At 37.0% G+C, this 18,239-nt stretch overlaps 1 protein-coding gene and 1 long non-coding RNA gene across 7 annotated transcripts in view; one reads left to right on the top strand and one right to left on the bottom strand.

The window, feature by feature from the left end:
* The first annotated feature begins 133 nt into the window (after positions 1–133).
* Positions 134–2,816, top strand: LOC143828081 (uncharacterized). Its single transcript, XR_013227498.1, has 4 exons — positions 134–262; positions 1,460–1,563; positions 1,659–1,755; positions 2,760–2,816. It is a non-coding gene; the product is annotated as an uncharacterized LOC143828081 (long non-coding RNA).
* RORA (RAR related orphan receptor A) overlaps positions 2,730–18,239 on the bottom strand; it is a 203,522-nt gene continuing 188,012 nt past the window's right edge. For all 6 annotated transcript variants that reach the window (XM_077318290.1, XM_077318287.1, XM_077318288.1 and 3 more), the window contains 4 exons: positions 17,630–17,737; positions 16,488–16,598; positions 15,152–15,264; positions 2,730–14,271 (listed from right to left, as the gene is read on the bottom strand). In XM_077318290.1, the coding sequence (XP_077174405.1) occupies positions 14,107–14,271; positions 15,152–15,264; positions 16,488–16,598; positions 17,630–17,737 (497 nt within the window). In that variant the 3' untranslated portion in view covers positions 2,730–14,106. The remainder of the gene's footprint in view (positions 14,272–15,151; positions 15,265–16,487; positions 16,599–17,629; positions 17,738–18,239) is intronic.

Genomic DNA, 18,239 nt, shown 5'->3' with positions numbered 1-18,239 from the left:
TCGACCAATCAGATTGTGCAGTCAAGAGCGTTAGTTGAAGCGAGGCTGGGCGCCATTTTGCGCGAGGGCCAAGCGTCGCCTCTTCCCGCCTTTTCCCCCGCCCTCCAATTTGAGGCGGCGAGAAGAAAATGCCTCAGGAGGGCAGCTGAGGGGGACGCGTTTATTTTACGCTCCCGTTTAAAATGTCCTTTTAAAAATGTCCGTCCTCTTTGGGGCTCTTTCTTTAAAAACTGAGGAAAATTTCCTCTTTTGGGGTTGGGAGGTTAGTAATGTTCCCTAGTTAGTAGCAATTATCACGGTTTAAATAGTTGGGGCGTTGAAAATTAGCTTCGTGGTAATGAAGCAGTTTGAAGCAGTCAGTCGGAAAATAAGCCCTTTTTTTGCATTTCAAAATGAACACTCGCTTAAAACATTATAGCGAAATTAATAACTTATAAGGACACTTTGGAGAAAGGGCTTTCTCCCCACCTTTGTTTTTTTATTATAAAACAATAGCTTAATGTCCTTAACTAATAATTCTGTACTAAGCAATGGGCTATTTTTAAATAGAATTTTAAAAAGAACACATGTGTACTATAACAGGTTTTAGTACAAGGGCACCTTTACAACCAAAATTTTATTCAAAGTAGGGTGTGTATCAATAAACAACAATAAATACATTGCTTTTGGTTCAAGGTGATTATTAAGCCCAAATTTGTGGAGAAAAGTGCTCTTGAAATATTTTTAAACGAATAAATTTCAAGGCACTGCTGCTATAAGTGGAAAATGTGAAAAATGAAGTTCAATAATTTCACTATAAATGGAATTAAGGATATACAATAATTATATGGCAAGCCTTTCTGTAAATTATTTTCTCATTAAATAAAAATGGTAATGTTTTTGTAAATAAATAATTACAAGACATTCCCATTTTTATACAGGAAGTTTCTCCAGAAGTATGCTTCATCAGTAAATTCCAATATGGGATATCCTTGCAAAATCAGGATTTTTTTTTTAAAGGCAAATATAATTATTGCAAAGTAAGTATCAATATGAAGGGTGAAAATTTTTCTATATTTTTATCACTGTTCATATAAAATGATGCTCATTTTACAAAAACGTTTCCAAGCAATACATTTATTTATTTTATTTATTTTTCAATGTATATCCTGCCTCTCCCCCATTTTGTTTGCTACATACTTTTCTCGCTTCACGTCCGCTCTTGCCTGACAAAACAATAACGTGCTCAGGTTGCATAGAGCTCAACTGTTTGTAACTTTCACTCAAGTGCTGTGTATATTTGCAAATTTCCTAACAAAACATTTATAAATCCCTTAAATACAGTTTGATTTTATATACTAAGCTATGAATTCTGATTTTTATACTGTAAAAATAAGTTTGACGGGAAAATAAGCGTTGCATATAGTTCCGTCCACCCCCACCCCCCTCAAATTTGTGTTTATCCCTTGTTTTTAAAAAGGACCAGGCTGCAAGACTAGAAGGCTTCACCAGGAAAAATAACCACTGTGCATAGATCAGAAGGGCAAGAGTTGTTAACTACCTTGTGAAAAGGCCTTGAGGAAGGTAAGTGACACGTCTAGGAGAGACCAGACTCAAGACTCAAGCAGGGAGCAATTATTTTTATAGTTGGCACAATTCTTTGTTTGTTTTTTTGTTAGCGTTCGAAGAAGACTGGGCTTCAGAGGCTATGATGTGGCAGCTTTTTATTGGCCAGCTGACCTAAGAGTGCAACTGTCATATTCTAACCTTGGAGAGGTAAGTAGAATTTGGAATTAGGGTATGCTCTGGTTCCCTAACATGGTTTCTCAGACACGAAATTTTAATCCAGTGGCACTTACAAACGTTTGCATGCATGCACGCTTCTTCAGATGTACACAGATATATGCAAATGAAAGCTTATACCCAGAACAGTTACATCACGATGAAGTGAACAATCCTGTGCAGATACGCTGCTGAATTATCTGAATTATCCGAGAGGAGAGTGATTGGAAGGTGGAAATGCCATGGTGGTGAATCACACAGAAGCAAAGTAGGAAACTATGATTAGGAACATTTACTATATCTGTTTCTTGCAATAGCCTTAGGGTTTTTTTTAGGCACTCAGTTTGGGAATTGGTCTACACCAGAAGACCCCCCCCCCAACCTTTTTCAGTCTGCAGGCACTTTTGGGATTCTGACATAGGATGGTGGACAGAGAAACACAATGGATGCCATTGAAGGTGCAGCCAATCATGAAATGGCTGCCATGGAAGGTGGAATCAGCCATAAAATGACAGAGAACAAGATTATATATAAGTAATAATATCATCTTTTCAACTTTTCAGGCAAAAGCTCTGTGTAAAAGGATGTCTTTTGACCTGCACAAAACTTCTATGGAGTCTTCAATCTTCTCTTTTTATTCTTTTATATAAAAGAATAAAGAAATAACAGAAGACTGAAGACTCCATAGAAGCCTATGTTGGTTTTTTCTTTGCCACCTTGGTATCCCAGTGCCTCAATACTTGTTTTGCATCTGATCCTTCACTGGGTCCTACCCCTCTCTATTTATCATTTTTGCTTTTGATTTGCACAGCCAATCAGAAGCCCTACTGAGCAAAAGCCCCGCCTAGCTCCACCCACTAGCTCCACCCACTAAAAGTATTTGGCGGGCACCATGATAGGGACCCCTGGTCTAGACAGTTAGCCTAGCACAACAATCAAGTGTGGGGAAAAAATGAATGCAACAGAGGTTTCCATTAAAAGCTGATTTTTTATTACAGGGGAGGAGTACATAAAAGCACATCTAAAATCGATGGCGTTCAATGCACTTAATAAAGGTAATGTAATATTAAAGGTACGGATTTCTAAGTACAATATAACAACATTCATATTAGAATGAAAATTGGAGTATTTAAAAGACAACATTAAATCTCTCATTTTTACACTTTTATTTACAAAATGAGTCAAAATACTTTCAGGATCAAGAATGGAATAACAGACTGTTAAGTCTAAGCTGACGAGTGTTAAAAGTGAGTTCTAAAGAAGATTTGATAGAAGTGAAAAAAAGGTGATCACGGGGCAGAGATCATTAGAGAAATTTTTATTACAGTATACTTTGAATATTCTTCTCAATGGCTTATGCTTTTTATCATAGCTAGAAAATGAATTTGTACATACTGTACACATAAGACAACACATTTTTGCTTGTACAGTACTGATTCATGTCAATTTGTAGCTATTTACAAAAGACTGAGCCTGTTTACTCAGTGAGGTTGGTGATGTTTATGTGCTTAATCCTCAAACCAAATACATATTTATAATCAGCATTTATTCTTATTCTTCAGACATTTAATTACACAAGAAACATTACTCTCCACGAACTTGCATAATTTATAAAACAATGAAGCCCAAACAATTAGGGAAAACATTACAGGTATAAAGAATGTGATACACATATTAACAAACAAATTAAGAGATTTCTCTGTTTAAAAGTTTCCTTGAATTGATAAGGGAATGAAAAAAATATCATGAACTTGCCTGTAAAGAAAGTTTACAGAAAACTTTCAAACTAATTATTCTGCAAGTGATTGTATTCAAACTTTCTACTTCTTAGAAAGTAGCCAGGGTGCAGATGCAATTTGTATTCCATTTGCCAAATGATGCTATGCTTGCTAACTTGGGGTGCAGAAGCAGTGCATCGAACCAGGACTCGTGGCTTTTAATATGCACTATTCTCTATTATAGAAAAAAAGTGCGGTAAATAAACAGCTTCTTAAATTCCTCAAATCTTTGCTAAAGATCTCGTATCTTTAGTTAACAGTACAGAAAAGAGTTTTAATAAACATTTTAAGATCAATGACATTCCACTTTTGATATTTGATATCCATTAAAGTTTTGTAAGATATTATATTGGTGGATGGCAGAAAAATGTTCCAGCTAAATTAATCTGACTAGCTGTGTGTTTTGTTTTGTAGTCACTGGTACATTCTTGCAATAAATTTAGGTGCCAAGTTCTGTTAAGAATCAGGCTGTGCAAATTTGTGGTGCCCATGGGGAGCCACACGTGCATGTTCCAGTTTACATTTCAGCTTTACTTTTCTAAATTTACAGCTGACTCCCAGGCTGGGCAGAAACAACGGCCCATTCTTGAATACAAGAGAAGCAGACTGGTAAGTGCGCCCCTGAATGAGAAAGCTGATTAGCACCTTGACAGTAGCAGCTGATTGTTTTCTTAATACAATGCAATTTATGCAAAAATAGCACAGCTTTGTTCAGAGCTGCTCCTAGCCTAAGCCCATAGAAACCAAAGATCTTCGCTTGGAACAACTGAGCATGGGGTTGCAGTCTGAGAAACTGTCCCAAAGCTCTCACACATTCTCAGTGCATGCCTTGAAACTCCTTGCTGCCAAGCCCAAATATCTCTTGAATTCGACAGCAAGTGTCTAGAGCATATATGTTTTGCTCTGTCAGAGCAGCATTCCCTGTGCTATTGACATAAGGGTTCCATAACTGGTAGCACAGAATGGTGATAGACCCCATAATGTGTGGGCATCCAGGGCCTGGGTTCACAGTACCAGTTTGTCACAGCCTGGGACACATTTGTACTGGCAGAAGTGGGTGGTGCTGATGTGGGGTGGAGGTTCCTGCAACAGCTGCAGCAGCCAAAAGCATGCTGGTTTCAAATGAGTCAGTGGCATAGTTTACAACAATGCCTCCTCACTGGAAGGACACATTGGGTGGGAGGAAGGTGCTACAGGAGACACATTAGCCATCAGCCCCTATGTGGTTGCTTGTGGGAGTGTGCGAAGCTGGTGTAATCAACCATGGGGGTGGGATTATAGACATTGCTGTTGCAATCTGCATGACTGAAATGGCTATATGTATAAGTGTTACATGTATTTGCAACTTTGGACAACGAGCAGCGCTCCACCTGCAGTCTCAAAGGTAAGAAGAGGTAAGATTCGATCACGTGGCATGTGAGTGTTTTTGGGAGTGTTGCAAATTGTACCACGGTAGCTCTAATTTCTGTTTATCTTAGGATGTTTATCTTTTTCATGTACAGCCTCCTGGTATCACTTTCCCCCTCTCTATCCCACCACTGGAAGACTGCTCTGTCTCTTGCCCCACTTCAGCCCACTGAATTGTACCATTAAGAGTATTGTGGAAAGTTGGCAGTGTTTCAAATAAATTATACAACATGAAACAGAGCTAATATGACTACACAGAATGGAAAGCAAAGAGGTCCTACGAAACATTTAATTATGATTCATTGTGACATAGTTTCATGGACTTTATACATCAGGTGCTGATAAAGTTGACTCTAGTTGTATCACAATAAATCCACTAGTCTTAAAAGGAGCCAGACAACGTTTTTTTTCTGTAACAGGCTAATATTTTATTTTTATTTAAAACATTTTATTGCTGCCTTTTCTACCCCACTCAGTGTCCCTACAACAGACCCTTCTTGAAAAACTTGCTCTACAAATCTCTAACTGTGAGGATGGGTGGAGTGGGAAGAAAAGATGTTGGTTGGGATAGAAAGAAGTTGGATATCAAATATCAAGACTGAGTAGTTGATTTATAGAATGCTACTATATATTCAACGAGAAAAAAATGTTTTCCCAGTCCAGTACTCTGATACAGGTACTCAGTTGGGCATGTGTGTAAATGTGTATAAGATACATATACACAAGCACACATAGATATGTTCAGTGAAATAGTACAAGACCCAAATGTGGTATTGTCTAGGAGTAAAAGGGAGAGTCATAAAATTAACTTATCTAGCACCACACATCAGAAAAACACAAAAATAGCACACTCTAGTTCTAACCAACTATTTCTAAAATAGAGTATATAGTAAAACAGATATTATACAGCATAATGTGGTATTTGATAAACAGATAAATATTTGCACCGCGTAGGCTTTTTTAAAATAGTATATTCTTTATCTATAGAGAATGAAAGCAAAATAGTTATAACCATACAGAAGGTGAGCAGAACAACGTTGTAAGAGTATGACTCAGCAGCTGAGACAAAAATAATGACATAATAATCAGAGCGAGAGAAAATGCATACAGGCCATTACAAGTCCTTAAATTAGTAGTAAAATAAAGAGTTGGTTGATCAAGTTTAAGAAAGCAGTAAACAAGAGATTTGCATTTACATGCAGATGTCTAAAATTTGTATTTCTTTTTAAATCTATGCACAAAAAGTCATTGTTTTTTTTTTTATTGCTTGACATTCAGTTATGGCTAGAGTAACTTTTAACCTTTATTTTTGTACTTTGGAAAGAAGAATATTGTTAAAGGTGCCATAAAATGGACAGCACTGAAAAACAGTTTGCAAATAAACCACCTAACACTGTAGTTCTTCTTACTTATTTTTTAAAAGCCTTGTCTGGGGTTTGTCATATATGTTAAATATATTTAAAGTGGGAAAATACATCATTAGCTTGAAGCCTCCCATTGGCTCAAACATCCATACAAAAACACATCTCCGAAAAAAGGAGCAGGCAGACAAATACAATTACATATAAAGAAGCAGCCAGGTAATGTCCTACTAGTCAAAAGAGATTACCACTGGAGTTTACAAATCTTGTAGAGTCAAAATAGAAAATTTCAGAGTTAGGAAAATATATATACAGTACCTCTGTGGTTTGTGAAATAAAATTCACCATATTGCTTATGAATTTTCTGCATTTAGATATGAGGATAACAGATTGCAAAGTCCTGCACATTTATATGCATGTTCAGTAAAACCTCCTGGGGAATGAGGAGCAAGCATCAAGTATGCAAAGAACACACACACACAATAAAGATGTAGTTGTGTAAAAGATGCCATGCGTGAGCTTAGCTTGTTTTGGTGGTTTGTATTCCTAAGAGGAAATGGGACAACAAGATAACAAAGTAAATGCCACAGGAGTAAACACTGAAATCTGAAATGGCAAATGATGATTTCACCATCTTTCATGCATCTCGATGCACAGGAGCTAAATATTTCATTTTTGGATTAAGTTGATTTATTGCTCTGAAGAGTTAATATTATGCCCTGCTACTGATAAATGTGAAAATCTGACTGATGTATTTATATACATAAAGCAATAGCAAATTACATCTTATATTCTTAGAGCTCTTTGTATCCAAATTAAAACATCATTACAGGCTACCTACAACTTGATTCATTTCAAATATGACATCCCTATGTTATTCTGAGTTGGCATCAATGTAGTGAATTATCACAATGTAATCTCACCAGAAGATGTTTTCAAATCTTTATAACATCTCTAACAATTGATAAGTAACTGCAAAAGACTTTGGTTTTCCCTTAAAATAATTTACCAGCAATATTCCTTCTAAGTAGTTTAAATGCCATGTTTTAACACCAGTTTGTTATTATATTAGGAGTTCTAAAAAATCATTTGAATCAAAGGATAATTTTTCTTAATGCCTGGGAGAGATAATCCTGCCCCTACAATCCTATAGTTCTTTATCTTCTTCCCTAGCAGCTTCAAATTAAAGTTCTGAAGTGCCTGAAGTCAGAAACATATCTGCAGAAACTAATATGTAATTGTTGGATATATTAAAATGCTTTTTTTTGGGGGGGAACACAGCTGTTTGCAGAAAAAATACACAGATTAGTGATCCATCTAAATATTACCAAGTGAAAGCTTATAGATGGATCAGAGATGTGTAACCATCTATAAACTGATTTCTGGAATATCCATTTGACTTGGGAAGGGAGGGGGGAGCATAACTCTGCAGTGTCCTTCCTGTGGGGAAAAAGGTGGCAAAAACCAACTGTGGTATCGCTGTATTCATTTGTATGTCTTTTTAAAAATGAAAATGCTAGAATCTCCTTTGTATCATTGCCCCAGTAAGGTTTTTCCTTTTTGGTGCGATTATTATTACAGAAAGGTCAACTAGCATAATTCTCATTCAACATAATTGTTCCAAGAGCATGGTCACAATGATTCCATCTGAATGAAGGAAAGGGTTCTCATGAGACCTGTGTGTACATTTGGATGACCAAACAAAACAGTGTACAGGTTTACATTGGTATTGGCCTATGAGTAATGCACTAAGAACTCATATATGCAGAGCAAAAATGTTTGAATATATATATATATAAAAATAAAACATGCTTTCTATAATGTTTAGTTTAGGTCTGCATGACTATAGTCTCTTCTAGATTTAAAGGTTTGGGTCATTTTAACAATATGTAGAACAGCTCTACTTCCTCAAATATATGGGTACTTCTTACCAAAAAGCACTCCCAGCTTTTAGATTTAACTTTACTAATGAATAAATTAGATGGGGGGGATCTATTTTTTCAAAAATATCTTTGTGAGTGAAGAGAACCCCAACACACATATATGGATTTCTCTAAATAAATGTATTTACAATGTTACCCCAGTCAGGGGGGGGGGGGGAAGCAATAGACATGGTAACTTTTTAAAAGGAGTGGAGGGAAACCCATCTAACCATATAGGTGGGATTGTGAAATCCATTTCTCTTTGGCCTAACTGTTATATAGAATGGATCTGGAATATTTTCCTTTTCCATTTCATGTACTGCCTCTTCTGTTTTTAAATAAGCATGGAAAGCAGTGTGAAATAAACACCTCTGACCAAGAACACATCACTTCCACTTGCCTGCTTGGGCCTCTTAAAAAGGCTTAGACACTCCTCTGTGGCTTTGGCACAAGGATGGCACTTAACTAGTTGCTACATGATTTTGGAATTACTAGGTGGTAGTTACTGTGCTGCTTTCAAAAAATAGATTTTTGGTTTTATCTTATCAAAATGAAGCACACACATCAACACTGGGTATCATATTCCATGGGACTGCCTTCTGAGTAAGGTGGCTCTCTTTGTAGTTGACAGAATAAAAACAGTTTACACGGCTATGTAGTAAGGATAAACTTATCCCAACAAGAATAACGAATACTGATGCTGAATTTCACATAAAACGTGCTTTCAAAGATCATGACATTCAGTTTGCGTTGGCCATAAATGAAAATGTCCAGAACGGTTTCTTTTAAATTATAACGTTTAGGAAACCCAGGACAAGTTGGCCTTGCAGAGTTTGCTAGACCATTACTAATTTGCAATGTGTGGTTTTCAGTTCTATCTCAGAAGCATTTTGTTGTTGTTGTTGGTCTGAGGAAATACTGAGGATTCTATGACTAGAAATGATAGAGAGTGAAAGTCCCCCCCCCCCACACACACACACACCTCAGTTCCCTGGTATATTTAAATCAATACTATGCTGCTTTGGAAGTATTTTTGTGCCAATACTTAACAGGGCTGAGCAGTGTGTAATTTGGAAACCCAAACAGCTGAGAGTCAAGTTGGATAAAAACGTCTCTGCCCAGTTCAGTTGTGCAATGAAGGGATAGTACTAATCTTTTAAAAGCCATTTGCCCCAGAAGTACTGGCCACCCTGTTGAAGAGTTTTAGAAGATCCCTGAGCACATTCTTTTCAGACTTTTTACCCCAGCTTCTAAATGATAGGGTATTTCTTATTGATAACAAGATGGATTGTCATTCACAGTTAAGTCAATCATAAGGTGCTTATATACCCTTTTTCTTCCCCAATTCACACAAAGAACTGTCAGAAAGTAATTTATTTTTTTTGTTGTGAACAGCAGGGCATGAATGATTTCATGATCAATGTTTTTTTGGCAGTGGTGTTAGGATTATTATCTGGCTGCCCCTTGACAACAACAAGTGAATCAATCGACATTCCTTAGCAAAAGAAAAAAAGGCAAACAAAAAATCCTGTACAACAAATATGTATTTTTCCCTGAGGGGTCAAGGTTAAAACCCGCAAGTGCTCTATGTACATATTGCACTATAGAGGAATGAAGTACATGTGCAAAAAAGCAACAATGACTGAAGCTTACTAATAAATCTCTTAAATTATTATGCGATGTCCTCACGTGTTATGGAATGTCGGAAATACAAACAGCTTTTCTGTCATCTAAAACTTTAAAAAAAAACAACAACAGCAATACCACCCAAATCTCTACTATGGCACATTCAATGAAATAAGAAGTTTTTGTTTTTTTCTCCAAAGACAAGTAGACAAATTCCATCAACAAAAATAATACAAAGTTGGTTCATTTGTTTCTTTTTTGTTGTTTTTTAGAAAAATTACATTGCTTTCTTTCATTGTTTCACATTACAAAATCTTTTTTTTTTGTTTTGTTAATCTTTACACAAATCACATTTTATTGCAGGAATATTTCAAGTGCCATCAAATATTTATAGAAGGGCTAAAAAAATAGAAGTCTCTCTAAGTGGTCCAGACAAGGCTTCGTATAGAATATTTTTTTTCCACCTTCTATTTTTTGACTTAAATATCTTCAACACGTTATATCTTTAATCCACGGACACTTAACGGCCTAGAAGCAGCCACTCGTGCACTCACTCCGTACATACAAGGGTACACGCAGTCTGACCTTGGTATCTGTATGATGATATAAAAGCTCTGTCAAGAACTACGGAACTTAAAACAGTATCCCGCCTCGTGCAGTTTCCCAATTTAAAAACAAGAGCAAAATGCTAGACACACTAAAATACACCAGCAGGGTCCAAGCAGAAGACGATGAAAACCAAAAACAGCTTTCACTAACAGCTTTCTAGAGTTACACCTACATCTGTAGTTATTGCAGATAACTCCAGGACAAGGTATATGCAAATATGAACCCAGAAAGACATTAAGAGTACCCATTACACTGCATACATTTTAATTCCACTTGGAGCTTGCAGCTTTTAGGGCTGGCTATATGACACCAGCCATCTTTGGATTTTATTCTCAGTTCTTTGTCAGGCTTTTGTCCCTGTTCAGATACACCGTACCAACTATGTCTTGAGTTCTTATGCGTGCATACTCTTCAAGAGGCAGCAGCAGCAGCACTTTCCACTATGCATTTCCTACCACTCTACCCACGTTTCTCCCTCCCCATACACAAAAATATTCTGGCCAGAATCTGTTAAATGAAACACATGCTAGTTTTTGCACCGATGTCTAGATTTGACTAACGTATAAGGAGCTAGCAGTCCTCGTTGTTTTCATATATTTAATATGCGCCTAACTAAAGTACTTGGCCTCAAAACAGCGTGCCTTCTGTCTTATGCTTTTGCATACGTAATTGTGAATGAAGTGGCATTTCCAGAAAACAAGTAGTAGTTAAGCGTATTTAGATGGCCACAAAATGTTTCCACGGAGTGAGACTCCCAAACTATATAATGTGACTATACCATTTATGGCCTCAAATACAGTTTTGTTTTATACTGTTTGTCTTTAGTAAGCACTGGCTGGTAGACACTCGAGTTAAGTTTAGCTGAACTTTTAACAGCATTAGCCCTTGAGGCTGGTCACATTCAGAAAACTCTTGCTTGTTAAACAGCCTGAGTTTTTCACAGACAAGAGTAGAATTGACACTCAGCACCAGTTACTCCAATAAAGTAAGCAAAATGCTTGGAGAAATGTGGTTGGCTACTGCTATATAATCAGAACAAGTCTCAGTCCTTAAGATTGCTCTGGATGGCTGGGCCATCACTCAAACTGTGAGGGAAGAAGACTGAAGTTTGTAGATTCAAGTGAGTAGCTGTGTTGGTCTGAAATAGCACAACAAAAATAATAGCACCTTTAATTTATTCAAGGCTTGAGTTTTAGTCTGAGGAAGAATACGTGCACTCAAAAGCTCACACCTTGAATAAATCTTTGTTGGCCTTAAAGGTGCTATTGGACTCTATTTTTGTTGAAGATAGTAGAATCTCCTGACTGCTGAGAGATCCTTCCAGAATCATTTTCATTAGGTGTAATACAAATCTGACTTGCCCAGCTTTTTTTTTTTAATTAAGTAAACATTTTCAGGTCTTACAGATGATTCCAAAGAATACCTAGACCAATGAATACTGCTGATCCTGTGGTTGTGGCCTGTTTTGGTCCTCATGGATTTTTTTTTCCAGGGGAGAGTGAAACATTACTCCAGCAAAACGGCTGCATTTTCAGTGAAACATTAAATTCTATAGACATTAAAAAATGGAAACAGGGGTCACACTAAACAGCCCCAGTAAACAGAAATGATCTTAATTCTGCCTTCTCTCCTACTTAGACAATTTCTTTAATTTGAACAATATAATTATCTGATAATATGTCCAGTTCAGCCATTACCATCTTGGAAAGTTCTGTACCACTCGTATGATTATAGAATAATTTAAGAATCCCTTCAAAAGTGGCTGTCTGCCACAAATTTGACCACGGGGGTCATTTTTTCTTTGCCCCCATATTTCAACTGCAACATGAGGATAATAATGTCAATCTACCTTACAAGGTTACTGTAAATACAGCAACACATATAGAACTTAGAGCATTTCACAGAGATTACATTCATAGGCTGAATATGATTCTGCACCTTGCTTTCATTAGCAATCAGTCACATAATCGACCCTTGTCTGTACACAGCCATCTGTAGCTATGCCTTTAGAGCTGTACATTTTTTGGAGGTCTCTTTGATTTCAAACTGCCTTAAATTGCATTGTTTGCTGTACTGAGTCAGTAGCTAGGTGTAAGCCCACTCTTTACTATGCAAAACATATCTCTGTGAGAAAGATCCGCAAAGTTACCCAGGCTTAAATACTAAAGAGATTTACGGTGCAATTCAATACAGTTATTCTGGTCCAAACCCAATGATTTCAATGGGTTGACACATCCGTAAACTTCATATAGGACTGTTTGGCACTGAATTGAAGTGCATGGACGCAGCCCTTTAGGAAGCAATAATACGTGTTTGCATGGAATTTTTTTTTTTGGGGGGGGGGTTGCACTAGAGAGCTTCCCTGGGGATTGTACCCTTTCTGTCTCAACATATGACGGATGGACACAAACAGACACACTTACTCACTCACGCGCTCACAAATACTTTAAATGTAAACAAAAGTATTAGGACCAATATTTCCAAAACGCAGGTGTCTGAAATTTGGTTCTCTGAATCCATATTTACTCCCCCCTTTCCCAAAAGCGGGCTCATTTTTAAAAGATACTGATGAAAATCAGCTTGTTTTTTAAAGTGATTAAATGCAGAGTTCTTCATCCGTATGTCAGCATCGTGTTTTAACAGCAACAGGGATTTTTTTCCCTCCTGTTTATACACTTTCTTTAAAATACAAGATAAAACTACAAGTTTTCTTTTAGAAACCTGTCCCCCGTCCCTCCCTGCCCAATTACACAAAAACCACTGAAGGTGTTTCATGATATGACCAGCCTCTCTTTAAAAAGTAAATGTGGAAAACAGCAGCAGAAAACACCTTGCAGTGTCCCAATACCTTCCAAACCTCCCTCGATTAAACTCGAATTTCTGGTGCACATGCAGCACGACAATGAACACGCTAGCATATATAATTTAAAAGGAAAAAAAAAAGTGCAAAATGAAAGTGCCTTATCAATTCAACAATAAAAGCTATACCAGTAACTACATTTTTATATTAATTAAAACAATATATAAACAATATTCTCTGTTGCTATATATAGACTTCATGCCCATTTACCCTGTAATAGATTATAAATGCTATTGTTGCTATTGCTTATGGACCCTTTTCATGCCGTTCTGCCTACCGGCAAGTCGACAGCCGGGTGAAAAGAAATCGTCCTTCATGAGACAATGAGCAAGCTGTGCAAAACTGACGCGGAAGCCTCTGCAGTGCACACCAGTCGCTGGTTTTTAGTTGGAGACGAACCGTTCTTAACCAAACAAAACATTGTTCTGTTGAAAGTCTGCGGGCAGTGAGTGACAAGGAAAAGGAAACCTCCTGATTTTTTAGTACCCTCATTCTGTGTAAACAGAGGTCAGAGACTGAGAACTGGAGACAGAAAAAGGGTCCGTATCGGTTAGGCGTAATGGAAATCATATGCGAGAGAAAAACAAGTTCAACTTTTGTTTCATTTTTCCCCATCTGATTTTTTTTTTTTTGCCTGACTCCGATCGATCATCAGAAGATGTGCAGTGAGTTGGCTCCCTAGGTCTAAGCAGGGCCAGATAAAGTGTCTTGTTTTGTTTATCTTTTTTTTTCCTTGTTATTGTTTGTACTTCAGACCTTCTAGAAGTGCTTAGGTGATATGTTTACCCATCAATTTGCATCGCTGGCTCAAATTCTGAAGTGAACAACTCCTTGTACAGTGGAGGAAAATGAAGTCGCACAATGTCTGGATATATTGCTCTAAATGCCATAAGCTTTTCTGTATGTCGCCCGCACAGCGCTCGTAAAGTGGACACTTTGCATATTAGCTGTATTCAAAAAGAAAGAAAGAAAAGTGGGAACAGTTAGATTCACAGAGATGACATTTTGCCTTTAATTCTGTGGTTATAATTCATGAGAGGGGACCCTGTTAGGACTTGTTGGGGCCAGGAAAATGACCTCTCTCTGATTACTCCTTCCTCTTCCTGGTCACCAAAGGCAACTATTGCTTCTGGTCAAGATTATTTACTATTACATGCTGGGGGTGGGTGGATCAGTTATATGACCAAGGAGAAATGGGCAGGCTGGAACAGTAAAATGTGTGTGTGTGTGTGAGAGAGAGAGAAATCACAATTTTCTGGTGTTAATTCAAACAAGTTCCTGTCTACAAGAGAACTTTAATGGCTGCATGTTCTAAAAGAGACTCTGAGAGTAGGCATTAAAATAAACTTCTCAATTACAAATAACACAAAATTAAATATTTAAGACTCTCATAATATATTGTAGTTTGTTTCCAGGTTTAAATCATTTTTATTTTATAGCAACCAATCAATATATACTTTTATTTAGAAAGTAATTAAATAATAAAAGGAAACGTTTGATTTATGTTGCTCCTTTTTTCTTGGAGATTTAAACCATGAGTTATTCTTCCCCGTAAGGCTATAAGAATTTCGTTAGAAATTGCCTATTATTTCATTCAGTGTCATGCCTCTAACAGTATCCATTAACATCTGCTCTTTCTTTATGATTCGGAGATGACAAGGGCAAAATAAAGGGCACTCCTATTTCTTATATCCAAATTCTTCCTGTCAGAAGGGTTCAATTATAGACAAATTTTGGAGCCTTTAACACTAGGGTGGAAGCAGTTATACAATTCCCTTCTAAACTGTTTTATTAACTTCAGAACATCAAAGCATACATAGGTTTTACCTTTGTTAAGATTCCATCTTCTCGGTGGTTCTTTTGCAAGACATGCTGAAGTGCTAACTGAATCTTCTGCTGTAGCTTTTCTATTTTTACCTTCTCCTGAAGCCATGAACGATCTAAAATGGGGAGGGCAGAACATTTGTATTGTTCTCTCAGTGTATGGTATATATTTTATTCATCTCACAGCCTTCCTGTTACCTTTGGAATTGTGCTCAATTGGGTGATATTATGACTTGTGCTGAATATCCAAGTATACAAAATGCAACTAGCAATCAAAACACTTTCCCCATTCTGAAGGAACCTTCCTCAAAAAGGCTCTTCTCATGGCTATGTAAAATGCTGCATTAAACTATGTATTCCTTCAGAAATGACCCCCTCTGGAATCCTGTCCAGCATGGCAGAGGTCCACTGGTACAAAACATAAGCATAATCCCATTTTACTATGTCTTGCTCCCTCCCATCATGATGACCTGGCCACATGAAAAAACAACATGGCCTGTGAAGTTCTCAGCTGCAATCATACAAATCATTACACGTGCCTAGCTTTCATCGTTGCATTGTTCTTAACACAACTTTCTTTTCAAAAGATAACTTCCATCCCTATAATATCAGAGGGCAGCCATGTTGGTCTGCCATAGAACAGCTAGATTCAAGAACAGTAGCACCTTAGAGATAATAAGATTTTCAGTGTATCACCTCTCAAGAGTCAAAATTTCAGCAGCAGCAAGTGATAACTTAAATATCTGTGGCAGCTGTTACAGATCAAATGCCCAATGTGTTGCATTTATTAATTTAAAATATTTAAACCCCACTTCTTCATGTTTTGCTATTGCAATGGCTATGTCCATGCAACCTGCCATTATGCCAAACTGGCTACATTTGACTCATTAAGCTGTAAACAAGACATGCATGGGTAAAATAACATTTTGAGATGCTGCTCTAGCATATCTAGTTGTTCCTAATGCCTTTTTTTTTTTAAAGCAGAGTATATCCTAGGATAGGGTCTACTTAACATTTTCCTGGCTTACAAAATTGCCCTTTGTTATATCAGTAATTTTGGTTCCATCCTTCTAGGTGATGTTCCACCCCCACCCCATTATGTGGGAAATCTGAAGAGAATGTTGTAGGTTCACATATTACACGGGAATAAAAAGAAAGAAAAAAATATCTTACATATTTTAAGGATAAGCAGCTTTGTAAATAAAAAGAGCTGCAGCAGCGGAAGTTTGTGAGACTTTATCCTCACATTTACAAAGTATCATAAACTATTAAAGAACGGTATTTAAATTGCCTTCCCCAATGTAGCACTAGAGCAAGTTTTTTGAGTCCTATGTCTTACCTGCAGACAATAAAACAAATGCAGAAAATAACGCAATCTCATCTTCAGTAAGGTGCATAGAACATAAACTTTTTCCAAATTCAAAAACAAAACTAATGAAATCTTCACAACCTGGAAAAACAAAATAGTGTCATACAATATCTCTTTCAAAAATAATAGTTTTATTGTCAAAGAGGCAGTGATTAAGTGGAGAATACAGTTTTTCACTTTAGAATACAGCATTAGTTTTATTGTAGAGGCGGCAGTGATTTTATTTATTTAAAATTATTTTAAATACTTATTTTGTTTTTCTCCATAGACCTGATTCAAGTGGTTTACATACCTTTGGTTCAATGGAGTTTGTTTCTATAGCCCTATTTTACTCCTACTTTTATAGGATGTGTAAACAACACAGTCTGGGGCAGCAGAATCAGGTCCATTTTGGGACTATGCTTACCATGAGCACATTGCATGACTGACAAGTGAAGTAGTGTGGTAGTTAAAGAGCAGTGGAGTCTAATCTGGAGAACCGGATTTGATTCCCAATTCCTCCACATGCAACCAGCTGGGTGACCTAGAGCTAGTTACAGTTCTCTTAGAGCTGTTCTTACAGAGCAGTTCTGTTAAGAGTTCTCTCAGCCCCACCTCTCACAGGATATCTATTGTGGGGAGAGGTAGGGGAAGGTGTTTGTAAGCAGCTTTGAGACTCATAGGCAGTAAAAAGCGGGGTATAAAAAACAGCTCTTCTATTCATAGCTGTGCTCAAAGAACTTTATGTTAAGTTCTTACATATATTCTTAAATAATAGACTGGTACTAATAGCTATCCTAATGGCGTTTTGTTTGCCACCGTATATTTTCAAATAGTAAATATTTCTCCCTCATTCTTCTGGACACAGAAGTTCAAAAGTTTTCTGGAACACACACCCAACATTTCAGTTAGTGAGCAATAATTCTTGTGCAAAAGGGATAAGCAGGTCTAGGCTTTTGACCTTTTAATGAAAGCAGTGCTTCAACACATGAAGGAGGGGTCAACTGGAAGGGCTGGACAGCTGTCTTTAATAAACAATTCACTCAGTGATTAGCACACAGTCCATTTATTGCCAGGTATTAATTTAAAACAAATAATCAGAAAACTTATTTTCAAACATTTGATTTCCTTACCTAATGACTTGAAGACATCAGGGCTAGCATATTTGCCATCAAAGTACACTGTGTTATTCTGGGAGTCAAAGGCACGGCACATTCTGATAAATACAACTTCTAAAGACCCTAAGCACAAACAAGAAAGACTTATTTTACAATGGACAATAAGAAGAACAGTAGTTTGCTAGTCATTTCCTTTCTACCTCTTTCTGACATAGATGCAAAACTTGCTATGTCTTTAAAAATATCTCTGACTCAAAGTCTTTAAAGAAAAACTTTGGGAAGAAAACCTAACTTCACTGGGTTCCTGCATCCTATAGAAACTGCTTTCCTTTTAAACTAATTTCATTATTTTTGAACATATAAGCAGTTTAGCAAAACACCGGAGCACAGTAATCATGATACATCTCTCAAAAAATATCAGGCAAAGGTTTCAAGGAATACCTTCAAGGTAACCTGTTTCTAACAAGAATATTTTAGTATTAACTATACACCTCTGTGTCTGTGCTGAAGAGCTCTGTACAGCAGCAGGGCCAAATTAGTTTCTTGACTTAAAGCCAGTTGTCAACAACTCTGGTTTGATTAGTATAACATCGTAGCAGATATCAGGCCCGGAGATAAAATGTAA

This window comes from Paroedura picta, chromosome 18, assembly GCF_049243985.1.
Source record: "Paroedura picta isolate Pp20150507F chromosome 18, Ppicta_v3.0, whole genome shotgun sequence".
NCBI lineage: Eukaryota > Metazoa > Chordata > Lepidosauria > Squamata > Gekkonidae > Paroedura > Paroedura picta.
Note: the sequence above shows the minus strand (reverse complement) of the source record. Positions and strands in the feature narration are given on the sequence as shown.